General features: G+C 41.5%; 1 protein-coding gene across 6 annotated transcripts in view; it reads left to right on the top strand.

Annotated features, from left to right (window-relative positions):
• Positions 1 to 4,846: 4,846 nt before the first annotated feature.
• Positions 4,847 to 18,683, top strand: part of ENAH (ENAH actin regulator) — an 86,982-nt gene continuing 73,145 nt past the window's right edge. For all 6 annotated transcript variants that reach the window (XM_084515883.1, XM_084515882.1, XM_084515881.1 and 3 more), the window contains exon 1: positions 4,847 to 4,984. In XM_084515883.1, coding sequence (XP_084372009.1) covers positions 4,980 to 4,984 — 5 coding nt within the window. In that variant the 5' untranslated portion in view covers positions 4,847 to 4,979. The remainder of the gene's footprint in view (positions 4,985 to 18,683) is intronic.

The raw sequence follows: 18,683 nt of genomic DNA, 5'->3' as shown, positions 1-18,683 counted from the left end.
CAGTAAACAATGCTCTGGTAAAGTCAAATCGATGCTGGTGTTGGGGCCAAGAAGCAAGATAAGCAGCTGTTTGCAGGGCTCAGGGCTGTTTCAGCTATAATGCAGCAGATAACTAATTCAAGGCAACTGAGCCAAGTATTAAAGCTAGCTCGGATACGACGGGCTGCAGTGTAGGCATCCCTTTAAGAGCAATAGCTCTTTTAAGAAAGAAGTCTTTTTTTTTTTTTTTTTTTTCCACATGCTACAAGTGCATTGTAGGCACTTAACAATTATTAATAATAGCTAATTAATAATGGCTCAGATCCATGGCTGTAGTTAAGGAACGTAAAGCATAACTCATACAGAGTTGTAAGATGACTCAAAACCATCTTAACCAAATCCTGGGCCAGCTTTGTGCCTGGACTTTACTCCAGCATAAGATACGGCAGCAGAGCACAATTTGTTCTGAGACATTAGCAAGGGAGAGCAAAGAATGTAATGAATAAATTTTATTGGTAATGCATAACAAGAATGCAGACTGGTGGCAAATAAGACCGTTAGGGGATAAGAGCATAAAATTAGATGGAGGAAGATGAGATTGGTCTATCGCAGTGGTCCTAAATCAAAATGTCACCTCAGAAACTACAAAAGTCAGCAGTGGAGTGGAGGTGAGTGAAAGACAAGGGTCAAAACAACACTCACAATTTATCTGAATGTCAGAATGTCAGAAAAGCATTTCTATGCATTGATTTACATTTGATTGTACTTATACAAAAAGAGACTTCAGCCCTCACCGAATTGCCTACAGCACAATACAAATTCTTTTCATAATAATTCGGGGGGGGGGGGGGGGGGTAGCAATCCAGTTTTATTCAAGGAATTTTCGCTTAAGTATTTCAGTCTACTGGGAACAGACTGAAAGAAACATACCATACTCCAGCCTCACATCTACAGAGGTTTATGGTTAGATTTTATGATGCTATTTGACACTACGAGGAACACTTTTAGGAACCTTGGTGGAAAGACACTGTGGAAAGCTTCGGCTGTTATTTTTTTTCCTCTTCAGTCATGCTTGATGGAAGATCTATAAATTGTTTACTTGTATAACAAGGAGCAGGGTCTGCTGGCAGTAAGACTGAGATTCACATTCAGGACTCAGAAGACTATGTTTGATAGTAAAGGATTTACTTCTTTTTCTGGTGATGTTACTTTGCCTTTTTTTTTTTTTTTCTTTTTTACAATGAAACAAAAATAGTGTTCCATTACGAAAAGACGTTGCTGACTACTGCTGTAGTTATCTGCTGACTCATCCCAGTAATTATAATTGTTTGTTTTAGCATTCTTAACGAGTTTTTGAGATAGTTTACCCTTCTTCCCCTAGAAGATGGTTGAGAAATACTGCATAATTTCATAAATAAAGCTAAAGAGTCTTTGGTTAAAACACCCTGAATGGTGTGCTACACAATACTTCAGCAGTCAGCTGACTCATGGCAACCTGAAATCGAAAATTACTTGGGAGTGAGGTAAAGAAAGGACGAAAAGAATTACAGTACATTTTAACTATCTTTATAATAGTCTGATCCTCATCTTGTTCAAATCCATGGAGTTGGTATAGACGTCATCTCTGTGTCTGGTTGAGAGCAAAATATATATTTATAAATTAGATTAACATAATCAGTGATGAAAATAATATATTAAATTACATAACTAACTTCTGTTTTGATAATCTCAGATGTTAGCAGGAGTGTACTGCCAGAGCCATTTTCTTTTGGCCCACCATTTATTTTTGGAAATCCTGCCACTATCACCAAAGAGAAGGTATTAGCTTTCTCTCTGAAAGTGCTTTGTTGTTGCAATTCTCTCACCTCTATTATACCGTAAATTGCATTTTCTTTCTGTATTAGCTCTACAGAGAATAATTCCAATAGAAATAAAAAATCTTTTCCTACATATTAAAAAAAACCCTCTAGACACCTTAACTAAAAAAGAACAATAACGTTCAAAAAACAACAAAACAAACAACACTCTCCCCCAACGTAACCCACTCCCCCCCCACTGCACAAACCTCTCTGATGCACATCTTACACTATGCTGTTTGCAGAGCATTAAAGAAGACCAAAGTGATCTTGTGTGAATGCTGCTGTCCTAGGACACTAACTATAACGAGACATGTGAAGATCTCAGCTGTTTTTTTGTCTTAAATACAAACAGACTTTCCAGAGAAACAAAGACTGTAAAATGGAAGATTGTTTCAGGGAAAATGGGGGAAACCTCGCTGTGAGAGGATGGATTACTATGCTTTTTGAAGCTTTTGGATTCCCCCAATGACTCCAGAACATTAGTCACACATTCTCCTCATGACCTTGTATTGAGGGTGATCCATGGTGATGATATGAGACCAGACTCAGCTGGGTTTGCTCAGGAGTAGCCTGCCAAACCTCTTGCATCTGGCTGATGCTAAACAGAAACACATTCTCTTCTGGTTTATGCCTTGGTGATCCTTTTCTCTAGCATTCAGAAAGCCTCCACTGGTTTGTTTGGAGCAGAGACGCACCATACCACTCAACCCAAGCTGTCTCATCCATCGGAAACATCTGAATTCCAGTCCTCGGTTTCAGCTGAACAATGGGAAATGCAAAAGGGATCATTGCAAAGTGGCTTTTGGGTACTCTGAGCTGCTTGGATCCTATGGAAGGAAGGTATGAACACAACTTCAACACAAATTAGAAGAGACATTGTATGCCCCTGCCTCTTAAGTTGTCAGCAGCCCAAGGTTAGCAGCGTGCCCATCAGCTACCAAGGCTTCTGCCACATTCTTTTTGTGGAGAAAGGAGCGAGGTGGGGGTTGATTTGGAGGGCATTAACACCCATGCTATGCTGCGAAAGATTCTGAGAAGGATGATGGTAGAATTGCACAAAGCAACTTGGACACATCTAATGATTGCAGCTTGGGAACACATGGGCCAGTTACAAGAAATTGCAGATTTCTCAATACGTAATTCAGAATCATAAATATATACATGGCCCCAACTCATTTTTCTGCTAGACTGCTTTAATTTCTTGACACTAACATTGCTAAATGGACCTGGAAATAAAAACACACTCAACATTTATAATTGATTTCTGCCCTAATTCATTTTGGCTCCCCTGCTTCTCATAGAACTAAGATGAGTTCCTAAAGATTTAATATTTTGTTACAGATTAATTCAGTGGGATTTAGACTAAGCTAGTGTCCAGCATGACTTTGCACTTGGTGACATCTGTGATACCAGCATGCAAAATGGTTCTTCTGGCATTTTTACAAATTGTATTGTACCACACAGTATGCCTGGAGAAATCAAGCTATAACCATGTCTGGTTTGGCTAACACCTGGAAATATAATAATGATTTTATTATTATTATTATTTTTTTAAGGAGTAACAGTTTCTGGCTCTTTTCATTCCCTCTCAGGCAGACTTGTTGCTCAGGCATACTTTCAGTGTTTTTATATACATGTCACAGTCAAAATTCCTTTAGATTTGACTAGTATGACCAAACAGTCACATCAGAACAGTCCCATCAGCATCCTGATGTTTTTTCTAGTGTTGAACAAATGGGATCTTAGAACAGAATCCTTTCCCACACATCTTCACATTCCTTCTTCTGGTGTATGTCCTAGATCCAGTTAAATATCTATCTTGGATATATCTATAAGACGCATGGATGTATATTAGGTATAGATCTTCACAATTATATTCGGCTGCCTCCAAGATATGTTTCACTGCCAGAATGGCTTACTTGTTAAAGCTTTTATTCGGAGGACATTCTGGGGATACAGTAACCCCAGACCTTGGAAAACACCCGATTGATTCTTGAAGGTTCTTAAGGTCCACGGTCAGTCATGAACGTCCTGAATATTTAATGGAAGCAATTAAGATAAGTGTATTAAGATAAGTGTCAGATTCAGTCAAGTCCCTTATTTCAGACCGTGTGAACATTGTTGTCAATGGTACCCACTTAATTTTTAAGAGCATGATGCTGCTTTTCTGATTACTCATCTGCATTTTGTGATTCACCTCTACAGATGCGTTTTCATTGACATCATCCCTATGCCAGTAAAAACATGCAAACCTTTCTTATTAAACCGGTATTCCTTCACTTCCATTTCAGAGGCTATCACTCTGATTTCTGAGCCGGTATTTCCTAACAGCTGCTCTTTTAATTTTTTTTTTTTTCAGCCTGACGGGCTTTAGGGTGCATTTATTGTGCTCCTCGGGTGGGCCTGGCACCGGGGCAGTGTGCTGACCCTGAGGGGTGTGTGGGGGGCCAGGCAGGTGAGATTTGTGGTAAATGTGTGGATGAAATGGCACCTGGATCAGAAATATGTCAAGGTGTGTGCGTATATATATGTGTGTGTGTATATATGTGTGTGTGTGTGTATGTGTGTGTGTATATGTGTGTGTGTATATATATCTGTGTGTGTACATGTGTTTATACAACTCTACACCTTTTCACAGCTAAAAATCTAAGGATTCATGAAGTAAATCATCGAGCCACACACGATTATTTCGCTTTTAATCGCTTTTAATGACGGAGGGGCCGCGGCTGCCGAGGACAAAGGGCTGCCTCCGCCGGCGCCGCCGCACCTGAGGCCCGGCCTCCTTCCCCCCCCGCCTCTGCCCGTACCCTGCCGGGGGGCGTGGGCTGTGCCGCCCCGCCCTCCCCGCCGCTCCCCCGGCCCCGGCGGTGCCGCCGGCCTCCCCCGCTCTCCCCTCGCCCTCCCCCTGCCTCTGTTGGCTCTTCCCCGCCCCTTTCCCCCACCTCTCCGGCCCGTCCCGCCCCCGGCGCCCCGCGGTGCTGTGGCCCGGCCCGGTGGCGGCGGAGGGAGGAGGGAGGGAGGCGGGCGGGCGCTGAGGCAGCCGCGGCTCTCGCTGTCCCTTGAGGCGCCGGCCCCTGAGGAGCAGCGCAGCGCGGAGCTGAGCGAGGGAGCGGCAGCGGCTCCGCCACGCCGGGCAGCGCCATGAGGTGAGGCGGTGGCGGTGGAGGTGTCGGGGGGCCCCCGGCTCTAACGGTCCGCGGCAGCCTGAGGCGGGGGGCTCGGGGAGGAGGAGGAGGAGGAGGACGAAGAGGAGGAGGCGGCGGCGGGGGCCGGGCCGGGGGGAGCCCCGCGGTGGGGGGAGGGCTCCATTGTTAGCGCCGCGTGGGGGAAGGGCGGCCACAACGGCACCAACGGCCACAACGGCACCAACGGCACCAACGGCCCCGGCCCGCGGCGGAGTTGCGGGGAGAGGGAGCGGGCCCGGGGCGGCCCCTCCTGGGCAGGGCAGAGCGGGCTGTGCCGGCGGCTCTCAGCCTTTCCCTTTCTTCCTTTCTTCCCTTCCCCGTTCCCCACACCCCCCCCGGCACCGGCGGGTGTTGCATTGCAGCAGCGGCGGCCGGGCGATCGATCGGCGGGGGCGGGGGGCTGGGGGCTGGGGGCTGCCCGCTCCTCTGAGGGGCTCGGGGCGGCCGCCGCCAGCCCCAGCCCCTGCCTCAGCCCCAAGCCCTGCCCTGCCCGGCCCCGCGGGCTCGCTGCGGGCTCATTCATTTGGGGCCGGGCTCCTGCCGCCGCTCCTCGCCCCTTGGCTTTGCCTCCCAGGCTCCGCGCTCCGCCTAGGCCTGGCCCCGCTGCGCGCTGGGCGAGGAGGAGCCGGGCGCTGCCCCCCGGGGTGCAGCGCTGGGAGCGGGCCCTCCTTTGTGCTCCCTGCGGGGCACAGCGGAATCCCAGGGACCTTTTCCAACTTCTTGTGGCCGCCCCCCCCCCCCCTCCACCGTGTGTCCACACCTTCCGTGCAAAGCCTTGAGGCTGGAAGCGTGGCGAGGTCCCCCCCTGTTTCATACCAAACTTTATTCCTGTATTTCCCTCTGGTCTTCTTTGTTAACACCAAGCGTTTGTATACTCCATTATTTCAACCCTCATTTTGTGTTAGCATACTTTATTTTCCCTTTCCCATATGACTCTGGAAATGATGCCCTGCAAGTTCAAAGTTACAATGTACAAAACCTTACAGCTCCTTCTAACGCAGCAGTTTTGTTTCGATAATCTTTAACATACTGAGTTGACGCTAACCTCACAAAGGTTGATGCAAACATCTTGAGAAGCCCCATATGAATTTGGTTTCTATACTGGAAAAAAAAAAATATATACTTGGAATGTGTGGTTGATGCTGAGTGAAGTAAGCCCTACCAGCAAGTCTGTGCTCTCGCTGATGTAACTGCGTGTGTCCTAGGGCTCATGCCAGTTCAGAGGCAGCACAATGTTCCTCTTAACCAGCACAACAGGAAAGTGCCTGTGTTGAACCTACCCTTAGGTTGCTTATTTAGGTGATTTGATTCGTTGGCTTCAAGCAGTTAGTAAACGTCGGCAAATGATCTGGTTGTGTGCCTGAAACTTCCTACCTGCTCTGGAGTACGCAACGTGAGGCTGGTAAGAGGGAAGCTCCACTGCGAGGTGAATGGGCTCGCTGAGTGGCCATGGGGTGTTTTGAAGAAAGCTGACTCCAGAGGCTCGATTCCAAACCTTTTGGAAAAAAAAAAAAAAAAAAAAAAAAGAAGCAAGCTGTACCAATTAAACTACACAAGTTACGAAAACGATGTGGTTAAAGCAGTATTTTCCTCTCTACAGAGGCACCATTAAATTGACTCGGTTTTGTTTAATTGGTCCAGCTCCAGTACAATGGCAAGCTTTCACTGCACGCTCTCCCTTTGGACTTGTTTAGACTAGGATTGACGCTATATTTCTGAAACATGTTTAAACCAATATCTGCACACCCTATTATGTTTGAGCAATGAATTTTAACGTGTATTTGCTGGTTAAGGCAAGTCCTGATGGGGGAGGAGTGAGGAGGTGGATAGGATAAGTGACCAGTGCTTCCTATATAGCTCTTCTACGTGCAGGTATTACTAAAAATATGCTTTTGACATGAATGATGTTGATGGTTTCCTGCAATGCATAAACCGCATTCTGCTATTGCTGTTCCATAGGTATGTATGCAGTTGGTGCTCCAAGTTATATAAAAAGAAATAAATATCAGAAGTCATTTTGAGATGAGATGGGTGCTCCCCCACCCCCTTCCAGAAAAAAACCCTCGTTTTCTGGAATGCCCTTTGGTGCCTACATATGTGAGAACCCAATCTTTGGCCATGTCAAACCTGACATGATCATGATAATTTCATGTTAAGGCCTCACCTCTTGTCTAGGCTGCTTAGAGGATCAGTTGCTAAAAAGCAAACTAGTTGTCCTTATGGTAGGTAAAATGAAACATCATCGTAGACAGCATCTTTATATTGTGAAATAAGAACTCAGTAAGATGCCAACATCACAGCACAAGTTGAACACAAGAATTAATTCTTGCAGTAGTCTGTTTTGTATTTGAATCAAATTTAAATGCTCTTTGGGCAGCATCTGTTAGGGTTGCAGGTGGCCGATAACGTTTATTAGACTTAATATTAAGCATCCCAATTAAAAGGTCTAGCCCAAGAATGAAGTGACTCAGTTCAGGACACAACTTGAACAGCCACCCCCCAGCTTTAGATAAACAGTTGGTTTTGATGAACTCCCATTTCTCTTACTGTATTGTGGCTGGCTGACAAAGGACTGCTCTTAATGTAGTTTCCTGAACGGACTTATAATAGGAACCCAGAAATAGGTGTATTCGGTGAGATTTCCATTTGCTAGCCAAATGGAATGTGGTGGTGGGAAAAAGTAGTCAAAGTATAAATAGCAGCACAATTTTGTGCCCTTGTTCTAGGAATAGCGTAGCTTCCCATTGTATTTATACAAGAAGCTCATGTGTAAACAGAATGATAGCGAAGGCTGTGTTGAAATCTGTGTTATAGAAGCTGAAAAACATAACTACTGGTGCAGTTGGGACTCTGCAGTGAAGGCTAACTGATTGATCTTAAGTTTTTATTTTTTGGTATCTAGCTCATTTTGTATGCTTACTCTAAAAATAAATGAGCTTCCTGAGATGCTGACTTTTTAAATCAAACTGTGTACTGCTTTCTCTCGGGGTTTCTGCATCCATTTCTTTGTGTGGGAAAGAATTGTTTTTCATTAGTGTGCTAGTGAGAAAGCACACTGCTTAATCTTGTTTTGTTACCCAAGTTTCAGGGTTTCAGGAACTGGGAAAGAAACAGTATTATTTTAGATCTTTTTTTTTTTTTTTTTTTTTTTTTTTTTTTTTTTTTAATTCTTAAATTCCATTGTTTGTAGAGCTCACGAAATCACAGAATGGTTGAGGTTGGGAGGGACCGCTGGAGATGATCTGCTCCAGCCCTCTGCCGAGCAGGGTCACCTAGAGCACACTGTGCAGGATGGCATCCAGGCAGGTTTTGAATGTCTCCAGAGAAGGAGACTCCACAGCCTTGCCAGGCAACCTGTGCCAGTGCACTGTCACTCTTAACAGTAAATAAATATTTCCTCATATTCAACTGGGAATTCCTGTGCTTCAGTTTGTGCCTGTTGCCTCTTACCTTCTCACTGGGCACCAATATTCATTTCTTAACTCATATTTGTAGCTCACATTTGTGTTTGATAGGCTTCTATGCATATTGTATGTGTGAAGGTTTATTGTGTATTTAGATAGGGCAAACAGCTAAATTGCTGCAGATGTTTTTCGTTTTAGGAAATCATGTCATACCCTCACTCGTTTTTTCAAAATAAAAAGTTAAATCTGTGGTCTCATTAAAATTTCTACTCACATTCAGTAGTTTTTCTGCTCAGGTATGTTGCTCTAGAATATACTTGGTTACTTAAGTCTGTATCTTGTGCTGGGGTTAGTAAGCCTTCATTGTACTCTAAATTTTGTGCTAATATGTTTGATATTATACTCCCTCTTGTGTTTTTTTTTTTTTTTTTTTTTTTTTTTTATGTCTTTAATACAGGAGTGAAAGCCCTTGCAGAAGTAACAAAAACACATCCTTCATTAGGACTAGGAATTCTTGAAGGATCCCATGTATGTTTTGTAGTTTTCCTAGACAAGTAGGTATACAAGACCATTATGTTAGTAGTGACAGTAGTATATAGTTCAGTCTACTGCAATAACTGCAGCTACTCAAGGTAAAATATGAGAGCAGAAGCAGCCATTAATTTCAGTGGCAATGTTAAGTTACTGTGTGCATCCAAATGTAGGGCAATGCTTTGGAATTTTGCCTTTATACATTTTATTAATACATCTAATACATGCATAAATAGTATATTTGAACTAGAAAGCTTAATTCAGTTGAGAGGTATTTGACAAAATATTGGAAGTGTAAGCAGGCCAATAATGTGGACTGGGTCTTCATAATGGGAACCAATACACTTCCTAAAAATTGCTCATGTCTCAAGAGCAACATTGGAGGTGTAGGCAGTTTTTTTCAGGTGGGTACAGGAATTCAGGTTACTTTCCGTCTTCTTAAGTAAACTAACAGATGGACTGAGTCATCTGTCTGATAGAAGTGCAGACTTTAGCTCGTGTTTTATCTGTGACAATTGAAAGTAATTTCTGGACTGGTTGTTTCTGCCCACCTGATAGGGAATCTGACAACTGTTTTGCCCTCAAGGTATCTGGATAGAGATTAGTGATTTTTTTTGATAGTAAAAGTGTAAGTCTTTAAAAGATTACTGTGTGAATGGAGGATGCATGAATCACTTTTTTTTTTTTTTTTTTTTTCAAAAGCTATTTATGACCACCTTACCAATTATGTTGTCAGCCTCTAAAAATTAGAAATAGTCTGGGAGTGTATAAATCAGGAATGCTCTCTGGAATGCTGTATACACATGTTTTCTTGACTCTGATCCAGGGCTTCATATCGTTTGTTACTGGAGGTCAGAAAACAAGACCAAGTTGGTTGGCTTCCTACTTCAGGCTGCTATTTAATGAAAGCCTTTTTTCTACGCTTGTGTGAAGAGGTTATTCTTTCAGCACCTGTTTCAGTGGATGCCTTCCCCAACACACGCCCTGAGTGACGTATCTGCAGTGCCTCGGGCATATGATTGGAAATACTTAGTAATGAGGACTGCTGCTTGCCGTGCCAGCGCAATTCATGCAGAACTATTGTAGAAGTGGGTTATTGAACTGCTGGATAGAGTCATTTGCTTTCATTACTAGAGAGCAAATGTATTTTGTGAAACAGATATTATTCTCTTCTTTACTGTGACCTTTCATCTGGAATTGCTCTTGACAGTTCATGCCTGCTTCCACTCATCAGTGTAGGAATACATATGCCAGCTCTCCAAACATCTAGACAGGTTTGGGCTTTAGTGCTGAGAGAAAGCAAAAGAGACCATTTTTTCCCGTTTGATTGGGAAAAAAAGAAAAAGTGATTTTTTAGCAGTAGCTAAAAGTAAACATAAGTCATACAAACCTTCTTGAACAGATTCAGTATTCTTAAGTAATTTTTGATGATCGCTTCACCACCCCACCCTTCCTTTTCCCTGCCAGTCTTTGTGAATTGTATAAAACTGCGCTGTGTTCTTGGGACGTTGGCATCTCCCTTGGGACTAATAAGGGAGCAAAGCCACTTTTCTATCTGACGACACTTAAACCTGCTGTATGGAAAGCCAGTGCTGTGGCCCTAGTGGCTTTAATTTACCCGGTGTTATCACAAGTCTGGAAAGTAACTAGTTCTGTGTATAGCTCTTTTTGTTGGACTACATATGTAATCTTTTTTCCCTTTTAGAGATGTCTGCAACACCTAGTTTTAAATTAAAAAATTTCTAACTTTAAGAAGAAAAAATTATATCCAAGTAACTGAGCTTGTTTTTCCTTGCCATGGTTTAAAATACTGTATACTGAGACAGGCTTTAGATGAAAATGTGCAATTTTATTTCAGCTACTGCTGTTTAATTGCTCTAATGATTGATAAGCCTCCACCTGCCCAATGTCACTAATTGCACATCTTGCTTTACCGTAGCTATTTCACAATTAATGCTTTAGAAGTTCCTGAAAAAAATGGGGAAATCATTCCTGACACCTTTTGGCAGTGTTACGCACCCGGTGCTCCTTATGTCGTAATTCTGTGGACACGTACAGGCAGCTTATGGGACTGCTCCTCGTGAGAAAACGTGGAGTTTTGGGGTTTGCTGCCCAAATGCCAGTGCCAGCCTGGTGAAGAAAAGTTCACTGTGCCATTAGATGAATTGGTAGTTTGCTTTGTCTTCTCAGTTGAACTGAGAAGTAGTAAGTACATGGCTTGAGTAATCTTTAGGTGGGGTTAACTTAGACAAAAGAGAAAGTACACACAATAAAACTTCAATGATAAATATTCAGGCAAAAAAAAAAAAATCTGCTCTTAGTTTTGCATATTGAAAATTCTCTAGGCAAAGCTTGCTTATATGGAGGAAAAAGTGTTGCGTTTTTTTTTCTTTTCTAAAGTTAAGTCCCAGACTAGTATGTTTCTCTGAATTTGTGGGGTGGTAATGTGTTTTTTTTTTTTTTATGTTACTGTTTTTCTAAATGTGGTTTAAAAAAAAAAAAAAAAAAAAAAAGCTGATACCCCCTGAGGTGTGGGGGGGAAAAGTGGAAACTGATTGCACTCTGGAGCGTGATACAGAAATGTTGTTTTGTTGGACTGGTGTGCTGCCAGAAATAACCCTGAATTCCTAGTTTGCAGCACAAATAAGATTGGAAGGATGTTGTTTCAAACATTCTCTCATTCTTCTTTTATTCACAAATTTGAAACTTGGTTTCAGTTTCCTGAATTAGATCCTAAAGTAATCGATACCTATTGCAGATTCCATAAAGAAGGTGAATTTTGGGTGTTGTATGTTTGAAGTAAATGGGCTATCTAATTAAAAAAAAAAAAAAGTTTTAAAACTTTGAATTTAGCAGAATAATAAAGGAATAAGTAATAATTGGTGTAGGTAAAGCCTCTGTTATACTTGCAGTTTTATAGCAGCTGGAGGAGTATTTTCTTTCTCAAGTCAATTTGTGTTGTTCTTAAAGCAGAATCCTAAAATACGATTTAATGCTTTTTTTTAGGCTACTGACTACTGTCATCCTCCACTTCCTTGGAGATGACACTGATAACAGATTTCTAACTGAAACACTTTGGTGGTGATGTAGTTAAGGGAATGTTTTGCTGTGGTCTCCTCACAGTTGAAGAAGTACTGGTGAATGCTTTATGTTTCAGTTGGGTAAGGCAGTATGCCTTTGGATATGCCAGTAGCAGATATGGTTGTAGATTTTGCGGAGGTTTCCATTTAAGTTGCATTGTTCTTACTGTACAGATTGAAAATGTAAATACTAAATGGGAAAGTGATTGAGGTTCTGTTGTATTTCATGCATTTCCAAGAAAACTTCCAATACTGCTGTATTAGTGGTATTTTTACTGGCATTGGAGGGAAGAGGTGGCTGGTATTTTTAGGTTACATTCAACTTTCTGTTTGGCTCTTTGCAAATCAAACTTCAGCATATGCTCTGTGTAAATTTGTGCCTTGAACCTAGTAGTGTTGCTTCTTCAAGTTGCTAGCTCTTGAAATAGCTCTTTGGGGCGGGGGGGGGATTGTTTTTCAGGCACCAAGCTTCCAACTCTAGGCTAGCAAGGATTTGTCTCTTCTAGTTACTGTGGCTGTTCATGTCAGTGATTCATTACAATAAAAAATAAATGCTGCTGCCTCTGATGACTTGTTTTCTTGCTGTATTGTTTTATTCTATTAAAATCTTTTCCCTTTTTTGCTCTCTTTCAAAAGCTTAGTGTCTTTTATAAACAGTGCATAGTGATGTGTACATTTTATTTCCTCTCCTGTGTTAAACTCCTGCTGATATTTCAGGAAAGCATACCAGCCTTTTGGCAAACCTCAGTCCATTGAACAATGCTGACTCTTCTATGAAAGTACTTAGCGTAAGGTAACAGCTTGTTGAATTTGGACTTGAAATTGAACACAGTGAAGCTTTACTATAAAACTCGTACTGGTTTGGAATGCAATCACAAAGCATATTTTTAGAAAACTAATTGGCTGCTGTAGATTAAGTTAAATGAATTTTACAACTTCAGACTAAAAATGGTTATCTGTGGCCTAAAATAAAAGGTGTGGCCATACTTTGCAGTGAAACTTAATCCAAATAAACCTGTTTATGACAGAGATGATAAAGTAGTGAACGATGGTACTGTAATGAAAACGATCACTGCTGAACCTCATGCACATGATCTTTGCGTGTAAGTCTAATCAGTAAACATACTACTTCAGAGCATGTGTAGGTTGGCTGTAGTTGTGTACTCTAGCAAAAAATACTGCTTTTTTTAAAGGAAATTAAGTTCAGAGGTATTTTTTTCCCTGGTTCAGAATATTCCTGCTTTGATTAAAAAAGCTTGAAATGTGATCAGAATGCAAGAAGCTGCTATTACATTTTAATTTAGCAGTACATGCTGGTTTATTTAGCCAAATCACTCTGATGTAAGTGGAACATCAGGATGGCACAGGAAGCAGATGATACTTTGTGCCTCCATTCTCTGTGTGCGTGTATGAAATATGCTTTTAACACTGACCTGCCTTGCACGTCAGGAACAAACCATTTGGTCTGAAATGGAGAATAAATGAAGAAGTATATTAAATTTTGCAACTTAAAGATTTTATGGTATAATCTCAAGGATTGTGGTAGTGCTGTTGCTTGTTCTGGTTTCCATAACATTGTGTGATGAATCCAGTAGTCCTTAGTGACCAGCTTAGTTAATTGCACCATATATGAATTGCTTCTAAAATGGTTGCTGCTTGACTTTTCATCCGACTTCACAACGACATTAATAGGTGAGGAAACCTGTACTGCTGTGTTCTGGGGCTTCATTTTGTATTTTTCTGATGTCTTACGTTATTCTTCTAACCTGTAAGAAGATGAGTCAATCTTGTACTTCTTGGTTTGCTATACTCTAAAGGCAGCTTTTAAACTGATGGACACTATTGTACATTTCTTATTTGCTGTATATTTCTTATTCAGTGATAGAAAGGTCCTGTGTCCCTGCCACTATTCCCAACAATAGGTAAGTGCACAAATGGATGGCAATAAGATAAACACAAAGGTGGTTTTGTAGGTTATGAGCACTGTTGCTGTAGCTGCGTTGCTCTGAGAATATAAACAAGACAAAGGTTTTATAAGGAGAGGCAGTATCTCTTACTGGATCAGCAGCTGTATTGATGGGGAATGGGACACATGCAAGTTTTCAGGCGTTCGAGTGCTCATTTCTTGAGAAAATTACTCAATTCTTTGGAGACACCATGTGGAGGTTTTGTACTGTGTGGATTGTGATAGGCACGCTGCACATACAGGTAGATATTATGCTTTTTCATTTTTTTTTATGGATAGCTCGTAATTTTGATTTCTTAGCCAAAAAAGTGAAGAATTAGATGCTTCAAAGCAAGTAAGCAGATGTAGGATCCTATTTAAATTGTCACTTGGTTTTGTACTGCTATGGATCCGTGATGCTTGCATAGAGGAAGTGGAGATGGCACTGCAGAGAAAGATGTCAAAGTGAAAAGGGTGAAAATCCTTTTTAGATGTTACTGTTCGTGTGTGAGAGTGTATTTCCTTTGAATTATCTGACTACTGGAAATGAGCAGAGGAGATGTTCATCATGGTTTGTTTGAGGAGCCCATCTGCATTATTTTTACAGAGAGGTGGTCTTGGTCACTAGAATAAATACATAGGTAAATCTCTAGGGTGCGTGGAAAGGGTTGCATCTCAGGCATGACTAATACTTAATAGTAGGATTTTATCTTTGCCCTGTTGAGGTCCCTAGTTAGTCATCGCACGGTAGAGGCGTGTGTATCTAAGCCTTCTCTGGGTGCTGTAAATATCTTACCTTCAGTGCACGTGCATCCCTGTTCTGAGGGACAGTGGATGCAAAACAAGCAACCTCTTCTCCCTCCCTGCTTCCTGTCCCAGTGCTAAAGAAAACTCCCTGTTCCTGATGTGTACTGTTAGCCTCCGCGTGCTGCCTGGGTGTGAACCTGTGCATCCTGTGTTTGGTGGGCAGCTTCCCTCTGTGGGCAGGTAGCAGATTTCCAGCTGGACCCTGCTGCAGCTCCACAGTTTGGAATACAGAAGGAGGCAAGTGACAGTAATGAAGGGGAAATCCTGAGCTATTATGAATTGGGAAATATATGTAACTTTGTTAAGGGCATGATTTCCATTACTTAGGCCTTATACAGTACGGCTTTGCTTTCCTTAACTTTTGCTTCAAGTAAATTATACTTTGTAAATGATGTTAGGATGAAGACTGAACTCTCCATGTAACTTTCAGGAATCCTTTCAGGTTCGATGATTTATTTATATGCTTCCAGGCATAGTATTCATCACCCATTTATTTGAAGTCTTGCATTTTTCTTTGGGAGCTGAACGAGCTCCCGATGTAGAAGTATGTCTCTAGTTGGGGTGGGTCTGGGGGGGCTGAACCTACCCCCAAAGATCAATCACGAGAGATTTCCTTTGTAACTCTTGGTAAAATACCACTGTCTGTCTTGGGAATGGCTTTGAAAAAGAAGAAAGCAAAATACCAGAGGAGATTGATAGTCCATATTTTCATATGCTTTGCAATGTATCAATTTCCAAGCCAGTTGAGTGATCCCAATTTCCCCACTTATGGGGGAAGGGGAAGAGATTGTATGCAATTCATATTGGCTTATCAAAACCTTTCCCTCCAAACAAGAGGAACAGTTTAAATGTCCACACATAGTTTTGCTTCAAAACTCATTACAGATCTTAAATTCAATGTATTCTGAGTTAAAACTTTTCCTCTTTAAAACAAAACCAATCCCTGCAGCAAATAAAAAAATCCCCAAACAAAATGAAGCAGAACTACTTTGAAACAAAGCCACGGGCTTTTCTTCTAGAATTTGAGAGCTTTTGTTTTGTGTTTAGTGGGACAAAAGTCTGGCATAAAACGATGAAAGCATTCCTCTCTTAAGAACAGAGATTCGGAGCATCTAAAGAAATTCTTCTTGGACGTTACTGTAGAAATGAAGCATTGCTGGCCACGTTCAGTGTAGCTGTGAACTTTGTCTCACCATGTCTTCCGACCACTTAAATACACAGAATTTTTTGAATGTAAAAAGTTAGGTGGTGTGCCTGGGATCCTCGTTTGTTCCGGGGACGTTCTGGTTCTCAGGATGGCTGGGGTTAACGGGAGCTTGGCAAGTGGAAAAAAAAAAAAAAAAAAAAAAGTTGCATATTGTTTTTCTGCAGTGGGTTCCTGTTGCTATGCGACAAGCAGAATGTCACTTAGTCCAGGGTGTATTCAATCTGTATTCCCCGCACACAGCTCTGCACGTTCGGTTTATGCTCTACCAGGAGGCCACGTTGCTGACTTCCTGCAGGACTGTAGGACGAAGTATGTATCGCAGGTTGTGTTCTGGGGCTTGCTGTGACCGCGCACACGTCGGCACGCTTGCACGGCCTTTCTTTGTTGCTGCATGCATGGGACACCTGTGCGGCACAGGCAGACAAAAAGGGCCGACGGTTGTGTTCCTGGGGGTGGGACGATATTGCCAAGCAACATGCTAAGGCTTCAAAAGGGAGGCATTTCTTCTATGGAAAAACCTCAGGCTATGAATTTTGAAAACATTTGAAACATGATGCAGAGAAAGTTAACGCAGGTGGTATGCTCTATGAATCTTCAAATCAAAAAATCCAGTTAATTTTTAATGTTTAGAATCAACTTTGATATTTGAATATGTTGACATCTCCCTTCCCTGTCTGAAACCAAGGCTCTCCCCCCAAAAAAAACAACCAGTGGCAGCATCCAAACTCTTCAGCCTCCCCCCATTCACTGTAGATGGATGGATTCCGGAATGCTAAAGATGCGTTTGGGGGAAATTAGGTTCTGTGCCTCTCAAACCGGTAATGGACAAACGACAGTGTTGGCAAGGCATTATTCCATAATCACATTAGACTTTCATAGTGGAAAAGAAGTCAGAAATAATATTTGAAGGCTAGGAGGACGTTAATTTGATCTTTGCTTCAAAAAAATGTCATGCTGCATGAATGGCAAATACAGAATTTGAAAGCTGCAGATACTTCTTACTGTGCTTGTAAGAATAAAATTGCACTGTCTTACCTGATACGACATTTATCCTATACACTAACAGGTCTTATTTTTAAGCGCTTCTCTGAATTTTGTTCTGGATTTTGAAATTTTTGATTTCATGAAATCTAAACTGAAATTAAGTTAGACACTAAAATAAGCAGGTCAAACAGCGTTACTTTTTCTGTTCTTAAAATTGAGATATGCCACTACCTAACATCTCTTTCAGTTGTCAGTCTGAAGCAGATTCGTAAGCATGTCTTTTTTAATGTTAAGCTTACTTATGTGTGGCTTCTTGATAAAGTAAAAGTGGAAGAGTCAAAATGAAGTTAAGAAACATCAGAAATACCATGAAGAAAAAACAGAAATACCTTGTAGTACTGTTCTCTTCCTTGTTTTACCAAGGATATGCCTCTGATGCATGAAGTATCACTAAAGGAAAGGCAGATATTTAATAATACCATTTTCTTCCATAAGTTTGCTGCTTAATTCAGGGCTAAGCGTTCAAGCATTGTGTGTTCCCAGGTACAAGCAGTAAGTACAATCTCTCAGTGTACACAACCGAGTCCGATGCAATGTAAAACACTCTCATGGCATTCTGTGTTGGGTGAGATCAATATGGAGCTCTGTTACAGAGAAATGATGTCATGACGTGGGTAGGAGATACTTCATTTTTTTTTTTATCTTCTTATTTGGAAAAGTGAATCCATGCTGTTGTTTCAGAATTATTGTCACAAATTCGAGTACCGCCTGTAGCTTTTAACATTGTAGTGGCTTGTTTTAATGGTATCCTTTGGCACAAGAAATGGTAGGAACTTAAAAAAACTGCCTTCTCGAGGATGCTCCGTGTGTGGGGAGGAAGTAGGTCAGTTGTGAAGCTGCTTTATCTGTAACTTGAATGAAACTATCTTATTTTTAACGTGCAGAAGGTCTAGTGTATGCATGGGAAACTTGGAGATTTGAGATGCAAGTTGTAAGTAGTGCTGAGGTCGGTTATTTAAGTACGTCTGAAAGGAGCTCCAAGTAGAAAATGGGTCTTCTAAAACCACTTTGGTTTTATGATAAACAGCACTTACAAGTTAAAAGCTTTAAAATACAAATCCATTTATTTTTGTTTTCAGTTGTCTAACATACTCCTCTACTGTTACTTAATTAGATCCCAATTCCAACTGTAATGTTGCTAGAAGACTGACTGAGTTTGTGTTGTAATGTAGCCTACCCTTTTCCTTTTTTCTCCAAGTCTGGTAATGGCTGTGATTTTGCTGAGAGCACCCAAGCTTAAAGAAAAATCAAAAGTACAAAGTTGGGGCAGACACATTTGCCCCCCTCCCCTCTCAACAAACACCCCTCCCCAAACAAACTAACAAAAAAACCTAGGAACAAACACTGTTCAAAATCTTTTGTTCCCTCCAAATGTATTTGTGGTCTGTCATGTTAACCTACCAGCTCTTGTTCATTAATACCTGTATGCAAATGCCAAATTATGTAAACACTTTGCTGAAGTACTTGAACTCACCCCCAGTAGGGGCTGGATTCTGATTTGCAGGAAGAATTAGGTGGTTGTTTCAAGGCTGCTTTTTTTTTTTTTTTTTTTTTTTCCTTGGTTGTCTTTCTATGTTGCAGAGGTTGGAAAGCCTGTAATGAAAGGGAAACACTTGACGAGAGGATCATTTCATGGTCTCGT

This window comes from Aythya ferina (assembly GCF_964211825.1).
Source record: "Aythya ferina genome assembly, chromosome: 3".
In the NCBI taxonomy this organism is placed as follows: domain Eukaryota; kingdom Metazoa; phylum Chordata; class Aves; order Anseriformes; family Anatidae; genus Aythya; species Aythya ferina.
This window is presented reverse-complemented; position numbering and strand designations above follow the sequence as displayed.